Source organism: Sorghum bicolor, chromosome 2 (assembly GCF_000003195.3).
Source record: "Sorghum bicolor cultivar BTx623 chromosome 2, Sorghum_bicolor_NCBIv3, whole genome shotgun sequence".
Lineage (NCBI taxonomy): Eukaryota > Viridiplantae > Streptophyta > Magnoliopsida > Poales > Poaceae > Sorghum > Sorghum bicolor.
This window is the reverse complement of record NC_012871.2, coordinates 62,789,835-62,805,987: the sequence shown is the minus strand read 5'-3', so window position 1 is coordinate 62,805,987 and position 16,153 is coordinate 62,789,835. Positions and strand designations below refer to the sequence as shown.

General features: G+C 43.9%; 2 protein-coding genes and 1 long non-coding RNA gene across 4 annotated transcripts; 1 reads left to right on the top strand and 2 right to left on the bottom strand.

The window, feature by feature from the left end:
• On the bottom strand, window positions 897-8,835 carry LOC8063747. Of its 2 annotated transcripts, XM_021454434.1 has the most exons (10): window positions 8,455-8,835; window positions 6,504-7,639; window positions 5,720-6,413; window positions 4,955-5,625; window positions 3,180-4,428; window positions 2,442-2,776; window positions 2,175-2,357; window positions 1,845-1,948; window positions 1,412-1,503; window positions 897-1,331 (listed from the first exon to the last, which is right to left on the bottom strand). In XM_021454434.1, exons 1-10 carry the CDS (start codon window positions 8,612-8,614, stop codon window positions 1,294-1,296), a joined length of 4,662 nt encoding a protein of 1,553 aa, XP_021310109.1. In that variant the 5' UTR covers window positions 8,615-8,835; the 3' UTR covers window positions 897-1,293. The 2 variants fall into 2 exon arrangements, with proteins under 2 accessions (XP_021310109.1, XP_002460401.2); XM_002460356.2 differs by having other exon boundaries at window positions 5,720-7,639; window positions 8,455-8,834.
• LOC8063746 (fatty acyl-CoA reductase 1) lies at window positions 9,747-13,408 on the top strand. The gene is made up of 10 exons (XM_002462487.2): window positions 9,747-9,919; window positions 10,021-10,124; window positions 10,275-10,477; window positions 10,547-10,647; window positions 10,734-10,926; window positions 11,052-11,213; window positions 11,319-11,400; window positions 11,522-11,788; window positions 11,871-11,995; window positions 12,084-13,408. Exons 1-10 carry the CDS (start codon window positions 9,841-9,843, stop codon window positions 12,250-12,252), a joined length of 1,485 nt encoding a protein of 494 aa, XP_002462532.1. The 5' UTR covers window positions 9,747-9,840; the 3' UTR covers window positions 12,253-13,408.
• On the bottom strand, window positions 13,344-14,386 carry LOC110432309. Its single transcript, XR_002449736.1, has 2 exons — window positions 13,871-14,386; window positions 13,344-13,710 (listed from the first exon to the last, which is right to left on the bottom strand). It is a non-coding gene; the product is annotated as an uncharacterized LOC110432309 (long non-coding RNA).

Below are 16,153 nucleotides of genomic sequence, written 5' to 3'. Positions count from 1 at the left end.
GTCAAGGGGGGAGGACGAACGCCTCGCCGGCGGCCCGGGCTGGCATGATGGAGAGCGGTTGAGTGGACCTCTGGAGTGAGTGATGACAGAAGAGAGAGAGCACAACCCAGCACCAGCGAGGAGAAGCCTCGCTTCTGCGAGGGCCGTGTGCTCTCTGCTCTCACTGTCATCGCCGACAGGCCACCCAACCATCATCTCCCAGTCTCGTGGTTTACGTTACGTGCGTGGCTGTTTCATGTGCAATACAATTCTTGTGGGTGCAGGTGGACCTGCGGCGGGCGAGGGATCAAGACAAGCAGTCAAGCTCCACGGGGCCAGTGAGGAGCGGCGCACGGCTCTACTTCCGTTGATCTCGAGTCCGTGGCGCGCGGCACGCCACGGCCGGCGGCGATCATCGCGACGAGCGCCGACTTGCGTCGGGACATGCCCTGCCATCCGCAAAGGGCTTCGTTGTCGTCGATCCGCTCGCCACTATGCGGGATGCGGCCGCGGAGCTAGTATGCCTACTGGGGCTACGGCAAGCGCCGCCGCGCCGGCGCCGCGACCTGGACTCAACCGTCACTAGGCCTCGTCTTCCGTGGATCGTCTTCGTTTTGCACGGGAAGAAGGCATGGCCAGGACTGCCTCGTCACCGGACACCAAATGTCCTGCGCTCGCAGTCCCAGGCCGGACGAACACTACACGTACATAAATTAACTTCTGCGGAAATATTGTGCAATTCTTCTACCGCAACATTCTCATGGGTCAGGGCATATTGTTGCTCGGTGTTCCACTGTCCCTTACCGCTAAAATTCGATCCGCGTTCCTTTTCCTTATAGAGTATCCAGCCACACGTTATTCAGTAACAAAGTTTTTGCATCCTTTGATCCAAATCGTTTTAACATTCCAAGACGTCATTTCTTTGCATAAAAAATAGTCAACAATTATCGATTTCATGTGTAGTACAAGTTAATTCATGGCATTACATAATGTACAGAAAAGTAGCTTAACAGCCATGATGCTCCTTTGAGCACAGTGCCCAGACAAGATCACTACTTTTGTCAACCAACAGGTTATCTCCTTGCACAGAGAATAGTGCGAGTGCGACGAAGAAAAAGCCTTCGTGAACTAATCGAATCGAAACTATGTACAACAACGATCGTTGCCGCAGTTGCCTAATGGTACAGGAATGTTGTTATACATATGTGAAACTAGTGAAACCAGCTTATACACATACTGCTGACAGAAGCCAAATGACAAATGCCTCACGAAAGACAGCAGCATACAACCAACAGTTTGCAGCTACCAGGAAACTCATCTGAACCCACGTTGTGGAATCTGGACAGGACAAGCTGCAAAGAACAAGAAAGTAAGCGTTTGCAGCTACCAGGATGAATTTAATTCACAATGATAGTGATGGATGGGGGATTACTTTCAGAGAGATTAGAGAAGCATTTTCGTGCAAAGATTTTTCTAGCATCCAAAACATAATTGGATAATAAGATGTTTTCCAAGTTTTCTCCCCTGCAAATCAGAGAAGAGACCGTGTCATTAGCAACCTCTCAAGGGAAAACCAAGTAATAAAATGAGAAATGGGCATGACTGAGAGGCCTTGAGTTTCTCTGCTGCATCTGATAATCACTATTAAAATTAGAAGAATCAAGTCATCAATTATCAATTATGCAAATAAACTCATCCTATGACCCCCACTTGCGCTGAGCTCAACACCAAGGATAGTACAAAGGAACCTCTGTTGTGGCTCCTGAGCTTTGCCATACCGCATCAGGCATCACATCAACATAACATATGTAAAGAACAGCAGCTATGTTATTAAGAGATTCTGGAATTGTAAGGTAGACACATACCGAGCCCATGAAGGAACCAATTTCCTTCTACGCCTTGATTCTTCTTTATGTTCAAAATCATCATCCTCATCATCAGAATCCTTATATGGAGTCATTATGTATGACTACAAAAGTTCAACAAACCACAGAGCAGAGAATTCGCAATTAGAACCTTTGAAGACACTGAAGTGAGATAACACTACCAAATGAAATCAAAGTAGCCCAATTGGAGAATCTCCATCATTTTCCCCATCCAAAATAATCTGCTGTCTTTGTATCCCAGCACTTCCTAAGACTTAAGATCTCGCAAGGTTCTTTCTAAGACAGAGCTAAGCGAAGACTAGAACATACCTCCTCAATACTGTTTGGGATATTTTCCTGACAATGAGATCCAAAAATTGCTGGCCTCTCATCGGTTATCACAACCATTTCATTGTTACTGTTAGTGGCCTTTCCTCCAAGACCTGTCATTTCATCAAATTTTACTGGGACTCTCACCGCTTCAGCCAAATTCTTCTGCAGCTCCTTATTATCCTGCAACGACTTAAATGCTTAGTAACAAATATAAATCATATTAAGGAGCACTTGGTAGACGTAAACAATATAGCTTCTACTCACATGAGCTTCTGGATGAGCTTCTTTCCCAGTGTTGGCATGCTTTCTTTCCATAGGTCGCTTCTGTTGTTTTCGAGCTTCTTCAATGCATTTCTTTTTTCTCTCCTTTTCCCTCCTTTCCTCCTCATCCCTCTGCCTCTTCCTTGTTGCCACATCGGCACCTCTTTTCTTCTTCTGTTCCTCTTCCTGTTTTTGCTTTAGTTCTTTCTCTTGCTTCAGTTTCTCACGCTCTAATTTTGCTGCTGCTTTGCGTATTTCTCGTTCATTTTGTTTCTTTTCTTCAAGACGTTTTGCAGCTTCAGCTGCCTCAAGTGCCTTCACTCTAACATCTTTTTTCACTACAAGACAGAAACCCCATTTGTAGAGGCCTTCTGTGAGCACAACTCAACAAATATTTCTAACTCAAGGATCAGTTGCGAAATAGATTTAGCATAAATTATTCATTTTAATACTCCCTCTATCCCAAAATATAGGGTGTATTATGTTTGGAGAAAGTCAACCATACTACACTTTGACCATTAATCTCTCATAGAGTATATTACCAATTGATACAAAATCAATATCGGTATTAATGATATTCCAAGTAGGAACCTTGTGGTTCAACTCTAAACATGTGCAAATTTTGAGTAATTATTGGTCAAAACATGTGAAGATCGATTCCTCCAATTGCTAATATGCCCTGTATCTTGGGAATTGGGATAGAGGGAATATGAAATAGTGGAAGTAACAAATGAGACATACCGCATACTGTTGGTTGCACCTTTGGCTTCACAAGAGGTATAAAAGATGCCACATTAGCAACAATATTGCTAGGCTTAGAGCGCTTGCCAGGATTTGCTTCACTCTGTCTTGTTTCTCTCTTGCTTAATCTGTTATGGAGGGAATGAGACATTTTCCCTCCTTTTTTTAATAAAGACGCACAACTTTCTTTAGGCTTCTTGTTATCACCATCATTCCTAAGATCTGGATGATGATTGAGTTCGCTGCTGCAAGTTTCTACAGTCATGTCTGTGTCACCTGTATCCACAATCATACCTATCGAATAAGAGGTAGAATTCCCAATGCCTTGACATAGTCCAGTGATATCCTGAAGAGCTTCTCTTCCAGATTGCCCCTGGTTGCCTACAGATCCACGTAATATCTCTCGGTAATCATTTTCTTCTGCAATGTCACTGTCTTCATCAATTCGGAAGCACAAAAGCTCAGGAATTGAACCCATATGCTGTGAAACAGATCCATTTTTTTCTGAAAGTTTCCCCTGACAATACTTTTCAACAGAAGGGGTCAATGGAGTTTCACCATTATCCTGTTTGTTTGCAGCATTTGAGGAACATGAGGCTACAACATCAGAAGTAATGAAAGAAGCCTTATGTCCCAATCCACTTGAACCAAAAATATCTGTTATTCTGCCATCAATACTTTCACTGTGTTGTCTTCCATCATCATTAAACAAACAGTTTGCAGCTTTCCCTGACATAGTTGCCAATAGCTGATGCATGCCACTTACTGTGCTCATCTTATATTTATTAGAGGTATTAGAATTAAATGTACCAAATTGTCTGGAATCATGAATGCTCCCAAACTTACTTTCTTCAGTACTTGAGCTATCCAATGGAAGAGAAAAATCAAAGCTCTCAAATTGTGGCATTGCATCATTAAATTCCACAGAGTCATCATCCTTTTGCCTTGGGGTAGTATCATCAGATAGCAAACATCCTGATAGATATTCACTTACAAATTTCCTATCAACTTCCACGTCAGAGGCATAACTTAATTTCTCATGAAACAATGCAACTGGAGCAAATTCCTGTTTACCATGTTGATCCAATGCATAACTCGGGAATATATTTGTTGAATCAGTGCTGCAATAATTTGCTGGATTCAATGTCACACTCTGAGACAATGTTTCATCCACCTGAGGAGCCCTCCGCGGATGTTCCACATCGGAATTAGCAACACTTAAGCCCTCACCTTGTAAGTAAGTATTTTCCTGCCAACAAAAGAAGAAAAGTTGTCGATGCTCTGGAATTTACTAACACAAAAAGAAACAAAAAGCTTGGTTTCAGAATGAACATTGAAAACACTGCAGCAGTGGCAACAACAACACAGCCTTTTTGTGCCAACTGCCAAGCAAGTTGTGGTAGGCAGGCTAGAGCTGAAAGCCAACATGAGCCACCACCAAAAAAATAAAAAGGCAAAAGGACTATATGTACTTCGGGTGATCTAAAGACAGCTTGCTGTTCCGGTACATTGATAGCTGATTTCAACATGCTCCTATCCAAGAATGAACATTGCAAACTCTGCCACCTAAAAATGCTAACAAATGAAATTCACCTACCAACAAGTCTAACAATATATTTAAAAAACAGATACTGAACCAATTTGCACTTAGATAAACTGAAACCATCCAACTCCATGAAGCACTTGAAAAAAGAATCCGAGGAATAATCTTTTAAATTAGCATTTTCACAATTTCAGAATGGAGAAGAACTGAAACACTTGATGAAAACACATACCTCTTGACTGCAGAGTTCCATGGAGCTGCTAGCCAATGGAGAACTTGCAGCAACATCAAAAATATTTTGTACTTGACAGTTTTGGAGGTCCATTTCTTCAACTACATTCCTGCTGCTGATACCACTATTAAAATTAGGTGATAAATCCTTTGCACTAGAAGAGTTACAGAGAGCAACCTCGGATAGGCTGAATTTATCTCTTAGCTTGGGAGAACATTTCTCATTTTGTTGAACATCACTTGCAACTGAAATACTGTGGTTCATTACATCATTCTTTATCTCAGACTTGAGAAGCATGAAGTCATCAAATCCTGATCTTCTTAGGAAGGAATGACCAGAAGGTTGTGTTTCCATTGAGATTTCTTCTGCAGTTACCACATGGGTGCCAATACCATCTTGGTGATTTGGAGATAATGGATTTGTGTCTTGAGAATTGGGAAGCACAGTGTCTTGGCACTTTATTCGTTTTCTTTTGGATGACATACCCTCATTAATCTGGACACCATCTGCAGCTGACTTCTTCTGAGCATGTCCTCTATCCTCCTGGCGCTTGTTCTTGTCACATGATTCTGACTTACATGGAGACTTCATTTTCTCAATGTTTTCGGCTGTGCATGAATCAGTAATTACTTGCACATCATCCTTAGCATGAGGAGTCTCTTGTTCTTTTCCTGAAAGATTGCAAGTTATATAAGAACATATCATACTGACATTCGCTAAGAAGAAAGGAAACAGATAATGATCTACAAGGAGCAGTCACAATACCTTGTCGCAGTTTTCCATTGTTTTTTCCTGATGAAGCGACAACATTCCTCTCTGTTACTTGCATATTTCTGGTTCCAGATGAACTAATCAGGCTAAATTTTGGAACCACAGATTCGCTCTTTCTGTTATCAGCAGAACCACCATAGGCTTTGCTGACATGAGCATCATCACCCAATTTTCCTGAAGAGCGATTGACTGAGTCGAATACTTGGTCTGCTTTGAGCATCTCATTTTGCATGCCCAGAGGAGGATGGCCCAAGGGAGTTCCCACATCGGAAATACTTCCTTTAAATTCCAAAGATGGTCTGACCAATAAATACTGTTCCCGAGATAACTCACTATCTGCAGATTTAGAGGCATCCACAGCAGCAACAGCACCACTGGAATGTTTGTTGTTACTTTGTGCTCCATAAGACAAGTGCGTTGATTGACAAGCATCAGTGGAAATAAAATTATGAGGTGGAAGCAGCTCTAGGCTTACAGCAGATCTGCCTTTGGAGCATCGGCTATTTGTGTCATTTTTTTGCAAATTTGAAAGGTGATTACACCCATCCACCCCTAACAAACTGCTCAGTGATGTTCCTGGTGATGTATGAGCCGCAAACCTTGCATCAGCTAGTTGGGTAGGTAGCTGCAGAGGTCCACTGCATGGAGGTGAGACATGAGATTTCGGTTTGTCAGTATCCACAATACCCTGCAGTGTATCATTATCAGGCAGTGAGTTGACCACAGAACAATTGGTTCCATTACTCTTCGATGTATCTATTTCAAGCGGTTGGCTGACCTTAGGGTATGCTTTTCCCAAAGAATTGGTTTCAGGAATATGTTCTGTATTCTTATGAAGTAATGGTTCACCCATAGAATTCAGTGCATCAGCAGAAAACGTCAGAGATGGTTTCTTATTTGGAGAAGGCATACTAGTAAGATCATGATGGCCGCATTCTGAAGTATAGTTGTGGTGCTGCTCCACTGATGCACTGTCATGGTTCAAATGCCCTGACCTAACATGATTAAGCAACAACCTTCCCATAGAATGAGGCCCCTGAGAGCTGGTAGATGGGTCTTCACTTGACGGATTTGTAAAAGCAAGATCAAGCCTTTCTAGACCAGATTCCTGTTGCTGACATGTTTGTTCACTGGAAGGATTCATACAAACTGATTCAGCAACATCAAATTGAAGAATTTTTGGCTCAACCAGTAAGTGAGTTTCAGGAATTCGATGGCACACACTATCTGCAGTGATTGGCTTAGAGAAATCTGGAAGTAGCACATCCAGTGAATCTCTAATAGCACAGTTGTTACTGACCCCGACATTGCTACCAGAACAGATAATCTTGTTCTCTACAATCAGCGGTGGGAAACTATCTAACTTAACTCCTTGGTCTTCAGGATTGTTGTCGCACTTCAAGAAGTCAGTTGCCTTCCCTTGAATGGCACAAAAACCACCACCCTGACCTGAACCTGATGTTGTTTCAGCACGGTTTGGGACATCATCACATGGCACAGAAGATGATGATGCAGCAGCTCTGCTTGACCCGACAGTCTTAAGGTTAGACTTATGCATCCCATCTTGCACATCATCACAGCTTCCACTCTTTGCAGCTCGATCTCCTCCATGTAGGCGATCTTCAATATGCTTTTGCCTTGACCTGGAACGCTGAATCCTTGAAAACAATTTGGGTGCAGTGCAAAACTCAGTAAGCTGCTGGGTAAGCAAAGCCTGCTCTTGCTGCTGCTCTTCATGTTGGTTAGTAGTACCAAGAGCAGTGCAATTAGTGTCTGGGTAGGCATCATGTACATTTTGATCCCCTGACTGTGTGGACAAAGTGTTAGGAACAGCTAGAGGCAGAAAGACGGTCCTGTCGATGGCTGGTGTTGTAATCTGTCTTCCAGTCAGAACAATTGGTTTGCCATTCAGATCTACACATAAATGGAGTACTTCAATATATATGAATAAAATGCGAGATAGTAACAGTGCACAAATGGATAACACGAAACAACATTCACAGCATAAAAGCTAAATATAATGTAGGAACATTCAGTGGATGGTTGAGGCGCAACACTTAGGTATTTCAATGTTACAAATGTTTATAAGTAATACTGCAGACCAAAAAAAAAGAACAGAGTCCAATTTTTTTTTTCATTTGTTAGCTGAAAATCGTATTACTTGTGGAACCATTGAAATTACAATATAGTAGCAACAACAAACCATATCATGTATATTTAGTTACGCTAATGTTCAGTTGTAGTCGTCATACCAAAAGGCAAAACCCTAGGTTTCTAAATCTAAGTAACATCATCCTCATCCACAACACTTCTTTGATGAAATTACTTCTGTCATGACCATCTTAACACAAACCCGAGGGAAAGTATAGCCATTTTATTACTAGCCAGCGAATTTTAAGCCTATGGCCTCCTTGCTACTGAAAACGAACACCCTACACAGACAACTCACCTCAAGTATCTCGCATTTAACAATCATGGAGGAGCTAACCAAATCAATCCTCCACAAACTGTTATCATTAGAACCAAATTCTAGTTAGCTACAACCTGCTATAGGGCAACCTAAGCTCAAATCACCACTACCAACCAACCCTACCAGTGGAGCTACGCGAGCCCTGGTCCGAATCGAGATCAGCCCCGATCGGGCACCACAATCCACACCGCCCCCGCTCAGGAACACGCCCGAATCACCAGCGCGGAGACGGAAGAGCAAGGGAGGAGTTGGGACGCACCTTGGGGCAGGGCGGAGGAAGGGAGGAGCCATTCCGGGGGCTGGTGACCGGCGGCGAGGAGGTTGCAGGCGAGGATCCTGGAGTAGGAGTCGACGTGGTGCTGCGCCTGCGCGGCCACCCGGTCCTTGCTCTTGAAGGCCTGCATGAACAGGTGCTCCATGGCTGACCGGCTCGGGTTCGGCACGGCTCTCGCGGAGGTCGCTGCGGGGCCTAGGGTTTGGGCATGGAGGTGGAAGAGGACCGGGCAACGGCTAGCGAGCGGGTGTGGAGACGGCGGCGAAAGGCTCGAAAATTTTGAATCGGGCAGGAGGGCCGCCGAGGCTAAGGTGGGGAATGGGAAGACGAGATCTGTGGCCTTGTGGCCTGTGAGGGACGGTGAGGAGGAGCGGCGATTACCGCTTCGGGAGTCAGTGGCCCGACGGCCTGGATGGCTGGATCTGTCTCGCTCTGTCGCGGGGCGCGCGTTGGGAATGCCTGGTGGGTCCGTCGGTGGGTCCCACATGCCAGTCTAAAGTTGACTGACACGTTACGGACGGCTTTGTTTATTAAAAAAATTTTGTAAAATTTTTTCAAATTCCACGTCACATCGAATCTAGAGACGTATACATGAAGTATTAAATACAGACGAAAATGAAAACTAATTACACAGTTTGGTCGAAATTAACGAAACGAATCTTTTGACCCTAGTTAATCTATGATTGAACAATATTTGTCAAATACAAACGAAAGTGCTACAGTGTCGACTTCTTAGGCCTTGTTTAGTTCACCCCGAAATCCAAAAAGGTTTTAAGATTCTTCGTCACATCGAATCTTACGGCATATGCATAAAGCATTAAATATAGACGAAAACAAAAACTAATTACACAGTTTGTCTGTAAATCGCGAGACGAATCTTTTGATCTTAGTTAGTTCATGATTGGATAATATTTGTTAAATAAAAACGAAAGTGCTACAGTAGCGAAATTCGAAATTTTTTTAAACTAAGGCCTTGTTTACTTTCAAAAATTTTTACAAAATAGAAATATTAGCACTTTCGTTTGTATTTGACAAATATTATCCAATTATAGACTAACTAGACTCAAAAGATTTGTCTCGTCAATTCCGACTAAACTGTGCAATTAGTTTTAATTTTCATCTATATTTAATACTCCATACATACGTTTAAGATTCGATGTTACAGAGAATCTGAAAAATTTTGTAAAATTTTTTCAGAACTAAACAAGGCCTAAACACGGCAACTTTCCGTTTGTTTCCCAATCCGGCGACCCCGCTAGGTGCTAGAAGACGATAGCCCACCCGGCCCCACCACCACCGACTCGTCTCGGGACTTCGGGAGGAGTGTGGAGACTCCAGAGCACGCCATTGGCGTCCTGCTCGCGGCTCGCCATGGAACACGCCGGGGTCGCGGAGCGCCTTCACGGCAAGACGGTCCTCATCACGGGCGCCACCGGATTCATAGCGAAACGTAACGGCAACGCCTTGAATTTGAATCTTTACTAGTTTGCTGTTGGGTTTGAATGGATTCTGCGACTGAAGTTTCATGCTTCGTTGGGTTATGAGCTGCAGTTCTTGTAGAGAAGATCCTGCGGCTGCAGCCGCGGGTGAAGCGGCTGTACCTCCTCGTGCGCGCCCGTGACCAGGATTCAGCAACGGAGCGAGTCCGCTCAGAGGTCGTCCTCTTCTCTTCGTTGCTCTGCTGTGTTCATATCTCAACCACACCGTCTTAGGGACTTTATCGTATTGTGGTTAAGTTGTGTGATTTAGTTAAGTTTTAATCCAGTTCATGTTTTTTTCCTTGGTCCTGTTACCTGTCGTGTCAGATTATGCAGCTTCAGATATTCCTCTCTTTGCGAGAGAAGTACCAAAACCATTTCACTTCATGGTTCTGGGACAAGATCTTCCCCGTGGCAGGAGATGTCTCATTGAACAATTTGGGTATAGGGAATGTTCATCTTGCTGAAGATATAGTGAAAGAAACAAATATCATCATCCACATGGCTGCTGCAGTTAACTTCAGAGAAAGGTAGGTTCAGCAGGCTACTCTCACAGATGTGTTCATGTTGCTGGCACTAATCATAACTCGTAAGTGCAGATATGATACAGCTTTGGCGATAAACACAATGGGCATGAAGCATCTTCTGGACGTCGCGTTGAGATGTGTAAAGCTAGAGCTCGTTCTTCTTGTGTCAACTGGTGAGACCTGAAAATTCTGCATCAGTTTGCTTCCATCCAACAAAAGAGATTTCTTGTTAATCGCGATAGTTGTTATAAAATTTCAGCTTACGTTAACTCGAAGAAATCAGGAGTCGTGCTGGAGAAGCCACTTCAACAGTACAGGAGCTATGATGGCCAATCAGAATTAGATATTTCAGAAGAAATAGCATTTGCAGAGGCGAAGCTGGAAGAGCTAGTTTGCAGCAGTGCTTCAGAAGATGCTATAAGGCACACCATGAAGAAGATTGGGACAGAAAGGTCTCACCTCTATATTTTGAATTTTTTATTCATCACATGCACAACTCAATCTAAATAGTTTCACTTTCATACATGATGCACCGTCCAGAATGATGTCTCAAAATCTCTGTGTGGTGGCTAAACAGGGCTCGGAAGTTTGGATGGATGAACACCTATGTTTTTACAAAGGCGATGGCTGAGATGCTGGCATATGAACACAGATCACGGCTCCCAATTTTCATCATCCGCCCAACTTCCACAACAAGCACGTTGATGGAGCCTTTTCCTGGATGGATAGAAGGAATCAAGTCAGTTTCTCAGCATCCCGAACCATATGTTCTCACTTGATTGCTTCAAGAACGTCCATTCTGTCATCATAGGCAACTCACTTTCAAAGTGTGAAACGGATGCAGAACAATTGACGTATGGGTTACTAATTATGGTATGGGGCATCTAAAGTTTCTTCCTGGAGATGTCACAACCATCATGGACATTGTACGATAAACTCTTCCTGTATTGAGCTTAAAGAATTGAGTTGTAGAGGAAACTAGGTTATCATAGATTCTACACTAGTTTAAATCATGACAGCTGATTATTTTATATGTATGCCTTACAGGTACCTGCAGACATTGTGGTCAATGCGATGCTTTGTATCATCAGTTGCCACCCTCAAGGACCATTGGACTTGATTTACCATATTGGTTCTTCCATGCGCAACCCACTAAAGATTGGAGATCTGCTGCATGCAATGTTCAGATACTTCTTGGAGAAACCATTTGTCGGTGCAGAGGGAGAGGTAATCAAGGTGAAGCAGCTGGTTGTGCCAGCAACAATGGACAGCTTCTATGAGCACATGGACATACACTACAAGATGCCTTTGGAGGTTGGTTTTTAATTAAGTATAACTTCAGCATTGAATTTTGTGACTATATTCTCCTAGAGCATGTCATTATTTTCGGTTGCAGGATATGGTACGCCGTGGATTATCTACCACTGGGGAGCAAGACAGATACAACCATCTCAAGAGAGAGTACAATTTCACAGTGGCTGTTGCAGAAGTGTTTCAGGCAGGCACGTTCTTCAAGAGGAGGTAGGGTAGAGATAGCTCCAAGAAGGAAACCACAAACCATTCCCTGCTCAAGAGCTGTTCCATTTTTACCCTTGTTCTGAATTTGCAGGTTTGATGACTCCAACATGCAGAGGCTTATCACGTTTCTGAACGAAAGAGACAGAGAACTGATCCCCTGTGATAGCAAGTTCATTAATTGGAAGAAGTACCTCATGGAAATCCACTTCCCTAGTGTCATGGAATGTGAATCAAGGGAAGCAACAAGGGCTAGGCTTTAAAAGAGTTTACACAAGCTCTGAAAATCAATCTCAGAGAACCTAACTTCCATTTGGAACAAATACTGTTACTAACCCATATAATTCTAACAAATACTCTACTTCACAGCAGTGTACAAAATTCAGCATGCTACATATCTGCTGCTCTGTTCTTTTCAAACATTGGATCGGGCATTGTTCTTATACTGTGGCAATAAAAACGATGTGTGGATGCCTGTAATGAAAATCTCTATGATTTCTGTGCGTTTTGCTATAATGCTACAGTAAATCTGTCAATTTGTATGCATGCAAGAAGACAAAGCATAGTCATGTGGTATTACAGACCTCCCGGTCTATCTTACACAAGAATCAAGACAATTTCTTTCGTGTTTGAACTCCAGTTTGTGAGATCTGACCTAAAGGTCTCTTTCTCGAAAGTCAATCTTACACAAGAATTGAACCCATTTTTTTTCTTGTACGAAACTATGAACTACAATTTGTCTATGAAGCTGATCTAAAGGCCTTTTTCTCGGAGCGGATGCTGAGGAAGCAAGCGGCCAGGCACCTCTCAGGAATCTTCCCATTCACCTAGATGGAAGTTAGTTTTCTTCCACTCACCCCTATATGTGAGCCTTTTCTTTTTACAATATCAGTGGATTTTTTTACAATATTAGGCTCAAGAGAGAATATGATGTAACAGTGGCTGTTGGAGAGGCATACTGGCCAGTCACGTTATTCAAAGGGAGGTAAGATAGGCATAGCTCCAAGAAGAAAATTCTAGGCCATTTCTTTATCAAGAACTGTTCCCATTTTGTGCCCCTGTGCTGCACTTGCTGGTTTGATGACTCCAACATGCAGAACCTTATCGCGACTATGGATGAAAGACACAGAGATGATCCCCTGTGACGCCAAGTTCATTAATTGGGAGAAGTTTTATTTACGGAAATTCACAGTCCTGGTGTCATGGAATATGAATCAAGGATAGCAAAAGCAACAAGGGCTAGGCTCTAGAAGACTACAGACAAGAAGGTGTGTCAAAGAAATAGAGCCTCCCTAGAGTTCCCATCGAACTTCCATTTTAAATGAATCCTCTGTCCAGTGTGCAAATGTTGCCATGCTAGAACTCCAGGAATCCTCTGTATTACTGTGCAAAAGTCACCATGTACAATACTTTTGTGTAGCCTTTGAACCATTAGATTGAAAAAACACACAGGCTCAGGATGCAGAATGTACTCGTTGGGAAGATGTCTCACGGCAGTCATAATCTACAACGACTGGTACCATGATGACTTTCCTTAATGCTGCCACTGATATTCAATCAGTCGGAAGAGATACAGTTTCGTCAACCCATTCTGAAAAATTCTGATAGCTCAATCATCTTCCCAACAGATTTGTCAATGCAATGTAATGCAAGACATGATCCTGAGTAGTGAAAATGTAGTATAAAGCATAAACCGCATAACAGGGTTCCACGAGGTAGACCTGGGATGTGATGAGCTTAAACCAGTCAGTGTCAGTCCCACTTCAAATAAATAAATAAATAAAGGCACCATGCTTACCATGCATAAATAAATAATCAGTCGAGCTGCGAGAGGGGAAAAAAATACTGTGCTGCGTATTATATTAAGGGCACCATGCTTACCAGTTTCCATGCATGGTACTGTTGTGCATCATATATTAAGCACTGTGTGTCCGTTGATGGAGTCTAAAGTATATTCAAATTCAAGGGCCATGCCACAGAGCATCTCGCGTGTGGGATCAACGATTGCCCGAGATGAGATGATATTCCGCAAGATCCTCCGGCATATTGAAAGGAGAAAAGGCCAAAGAAATGGGTACAGGTACAGCAGGTGTGCGACAGTGTGAGTACTTAATATATACTCAAATTCATTCGTTGTCCATGGGCAATCGTTCATCCCACACTGACAGCAGAATGCTCAGCTCACTGCTGCGTGACGGATTCACGATCGATCGTCGACAGCCAAAGAAAAACGGTCGCAAGGAAAACAGCATGCAGGTTGAACATTCCAGAGATGGCTTGGCTGTGGCTGAAAGTACGAGAAAAATATTATTGAATGACAACGCGAGAAGAGTAACGACGACGCGTGAAGCATACACGGACGAAACGGGAACGACGATGACGACGGTGCGTGGCCTCAGGGGCCCGCGTCGGGCGCCGGGTCGGCCGGCAGGCCGCTGAACGGGGAGGGGTCGGGGTCGGCGCCGACCGCCGTACCTTCGAACACCTTGGCGCCACTGTACCCGGCACTCGCGGACTCCTTGGCGCCGGGGATGGACTCCTCCCCGCCTTCTTCGGCGAAGGCCAGCGGCGCCACCGCGGCGGCGGCCATCAGGAGAAGGACCGCAAAGGCGAGCGCGCGAGACATACGTGTGTCTCTGCTTGGCCCTCTCGGGCTTGGCGATCCCAAGTTGGCTGCTTAGCTCGGGTGCGCTAATGCTATGGGTGGGCTATGGCAGGGCGTGGACGTGAGGACGACGCGGGATGACGGGAGCGAGGAACCCGACTATATATATATATATACGCCGGGAGGTGAGGCAGGGGCAGAGCCGCGCGCGCGGCGAGGGGGCGTGCGTGCGCGGTTGGTGGTCGGGGTCGCGCCAGCGCGCAGCCAGCCGGAGCGTGCGCATGCCGAGGTGAGCGATCGGATATTTGGATGGGTGAAGTGGACATGTGCCGGGTGCTCCTCGACTCGAAAATGGGCGCTACCGCGCTTGTATATTTAACATGAGTTTTAGGATCGTGTGCTCCATTCTCATCGAGCATCCCAGACAGACATCTGATTGTGATCAGATGGACGATGCCAAGGTTTTGACGGATTCTTGAACACAGAGGGAGCATAAGGCACACACACACACAGAGAGAGAGAGAGAGAGATTTGTGCCATGATGAGATTCTTGTGGACTTCCTCTGCAACTGCAAGCATCATCCTCTGGTGACAGTTCTAGTCTAGTGAAAGAAAACTTGCCATGCTCAGTGCTCCTGCTCTCTACTGGTCCTCTGCCTCTCGCTCTGCTCTGGCCATTGCGGAGGTAAAATTGAGAGGCATAGGTTCAGGATGTGTGGCCTCACCGCCTCGCCCTCCTTGTTTCCAGGGCAGTCTTCATTGGCACTTGGCACTTTGGCAGTGCTCTTGTTTGCCGTTTCTGGTACAGGACCAAGAAATCTATGACTGAAAATACAGAAAGGAAATAATAAAATGCATAAAAATTCTTGGAGGGGCCTTCCTGCCTTGTTTAATTCCAGGGAATACAAAGACTAGACAACAATGCGAATATTTTAGTTTAGCATTAGCATTCTGCTGATTATCAATCTGTATATCTACCAATTTATTGATTTTTATCAACCCAACTTTCGGCACAGTAAGGTCAGTACGTAGCGTGGTGGTGGTGCCTCATCGATTTTAATATTCATGTTCAGATATAAGATTATTACAAAAGGACCGCTCACACAATCACTGACGGAGCTAAGGCCAGACCAACCTGAGCCTTGGCCCCCCTTGCGGAGCCTAAGTAGTAATTTTAGGCTAACAATCAATATCTAATCGTTACTTTTCTTTTAAATTTCCATACTAATCTACAGAGCTATTCTTTATATAGGCTATTTAAATGGTATGTGTACTTAATTGAGTCTACTTGATACTATTTGTTAGGTATTTGAGGTCTTAATTAGCATGAGGTTTACAATTAGTGACTAATTGATCTAGTATTTGTGTAAACGTTGAGCTTCATAAGACAAAGTGACCCCTCCTAAAAGTTGTTCCTAACTCCGCCACTGCACACAATCCGTTATAGTATAGCTGGTTAGGAATTAAGGTACTCGAGTTCAAGTCCCGGCAATGGAATTTTTGCTTTTTGCACGGACAGAAAAGGAATGCAGTGAGAAACTACGTCACGAGCACTGTAA

What these genes read in the sequence shown, in the direction of transcription:
- LOC8063747 (XM_002460356.2), bottom strand. Translation starts at nt 8,614, where the DNA reads ATGGAGCACCTGTTCATGCAGGCCTTCAAGAGCAAGGACCGGGTGGCC. An exon ending in GGTGCAACCAACAGTATGCG is followed by an intron (nt 2,777 to 3,179) that starts GTATGTCTCATT and finishes TCTGTCTTGTAG; the next exon opens with TGAAAAAAGATGTTAGAGTG. An exon ending in TCCCAAACAGTATTGAGGAG is followed by an intron (nt 1,949 to 2,174) that starts GTATGTTCTAGT and finishes GAACTTTTGTAG; the next exon opens with TCATACATAATGACTCCATA.
- LOC8063746 (XM_002462487.2), top strand. Translation starts at nt 9,841, where the DNA reads ATGGAACACGCCGGGGTCGCGGAGCGCCTTCACGGCAAGACGGTCCTC. An exon ending in GCAGTTAACTTCAGAGAAAG is followed by an intron (nt 10,478 to 10,546) that starts GTAGGTTCAGCA and finishes TCGTAAGTGCAG; the next exon opens with ATATGATACAGCTTTGGCGA. An exon ending in CGTTCTTCTTGTGTCAACTG is followed by an intron (nt 10,648 to 10,733) that starts GTGAGACCTGAA and finishes ATAAAATTTCAG; the next exon opens with CTTACGTTAACTCGAAGAAA.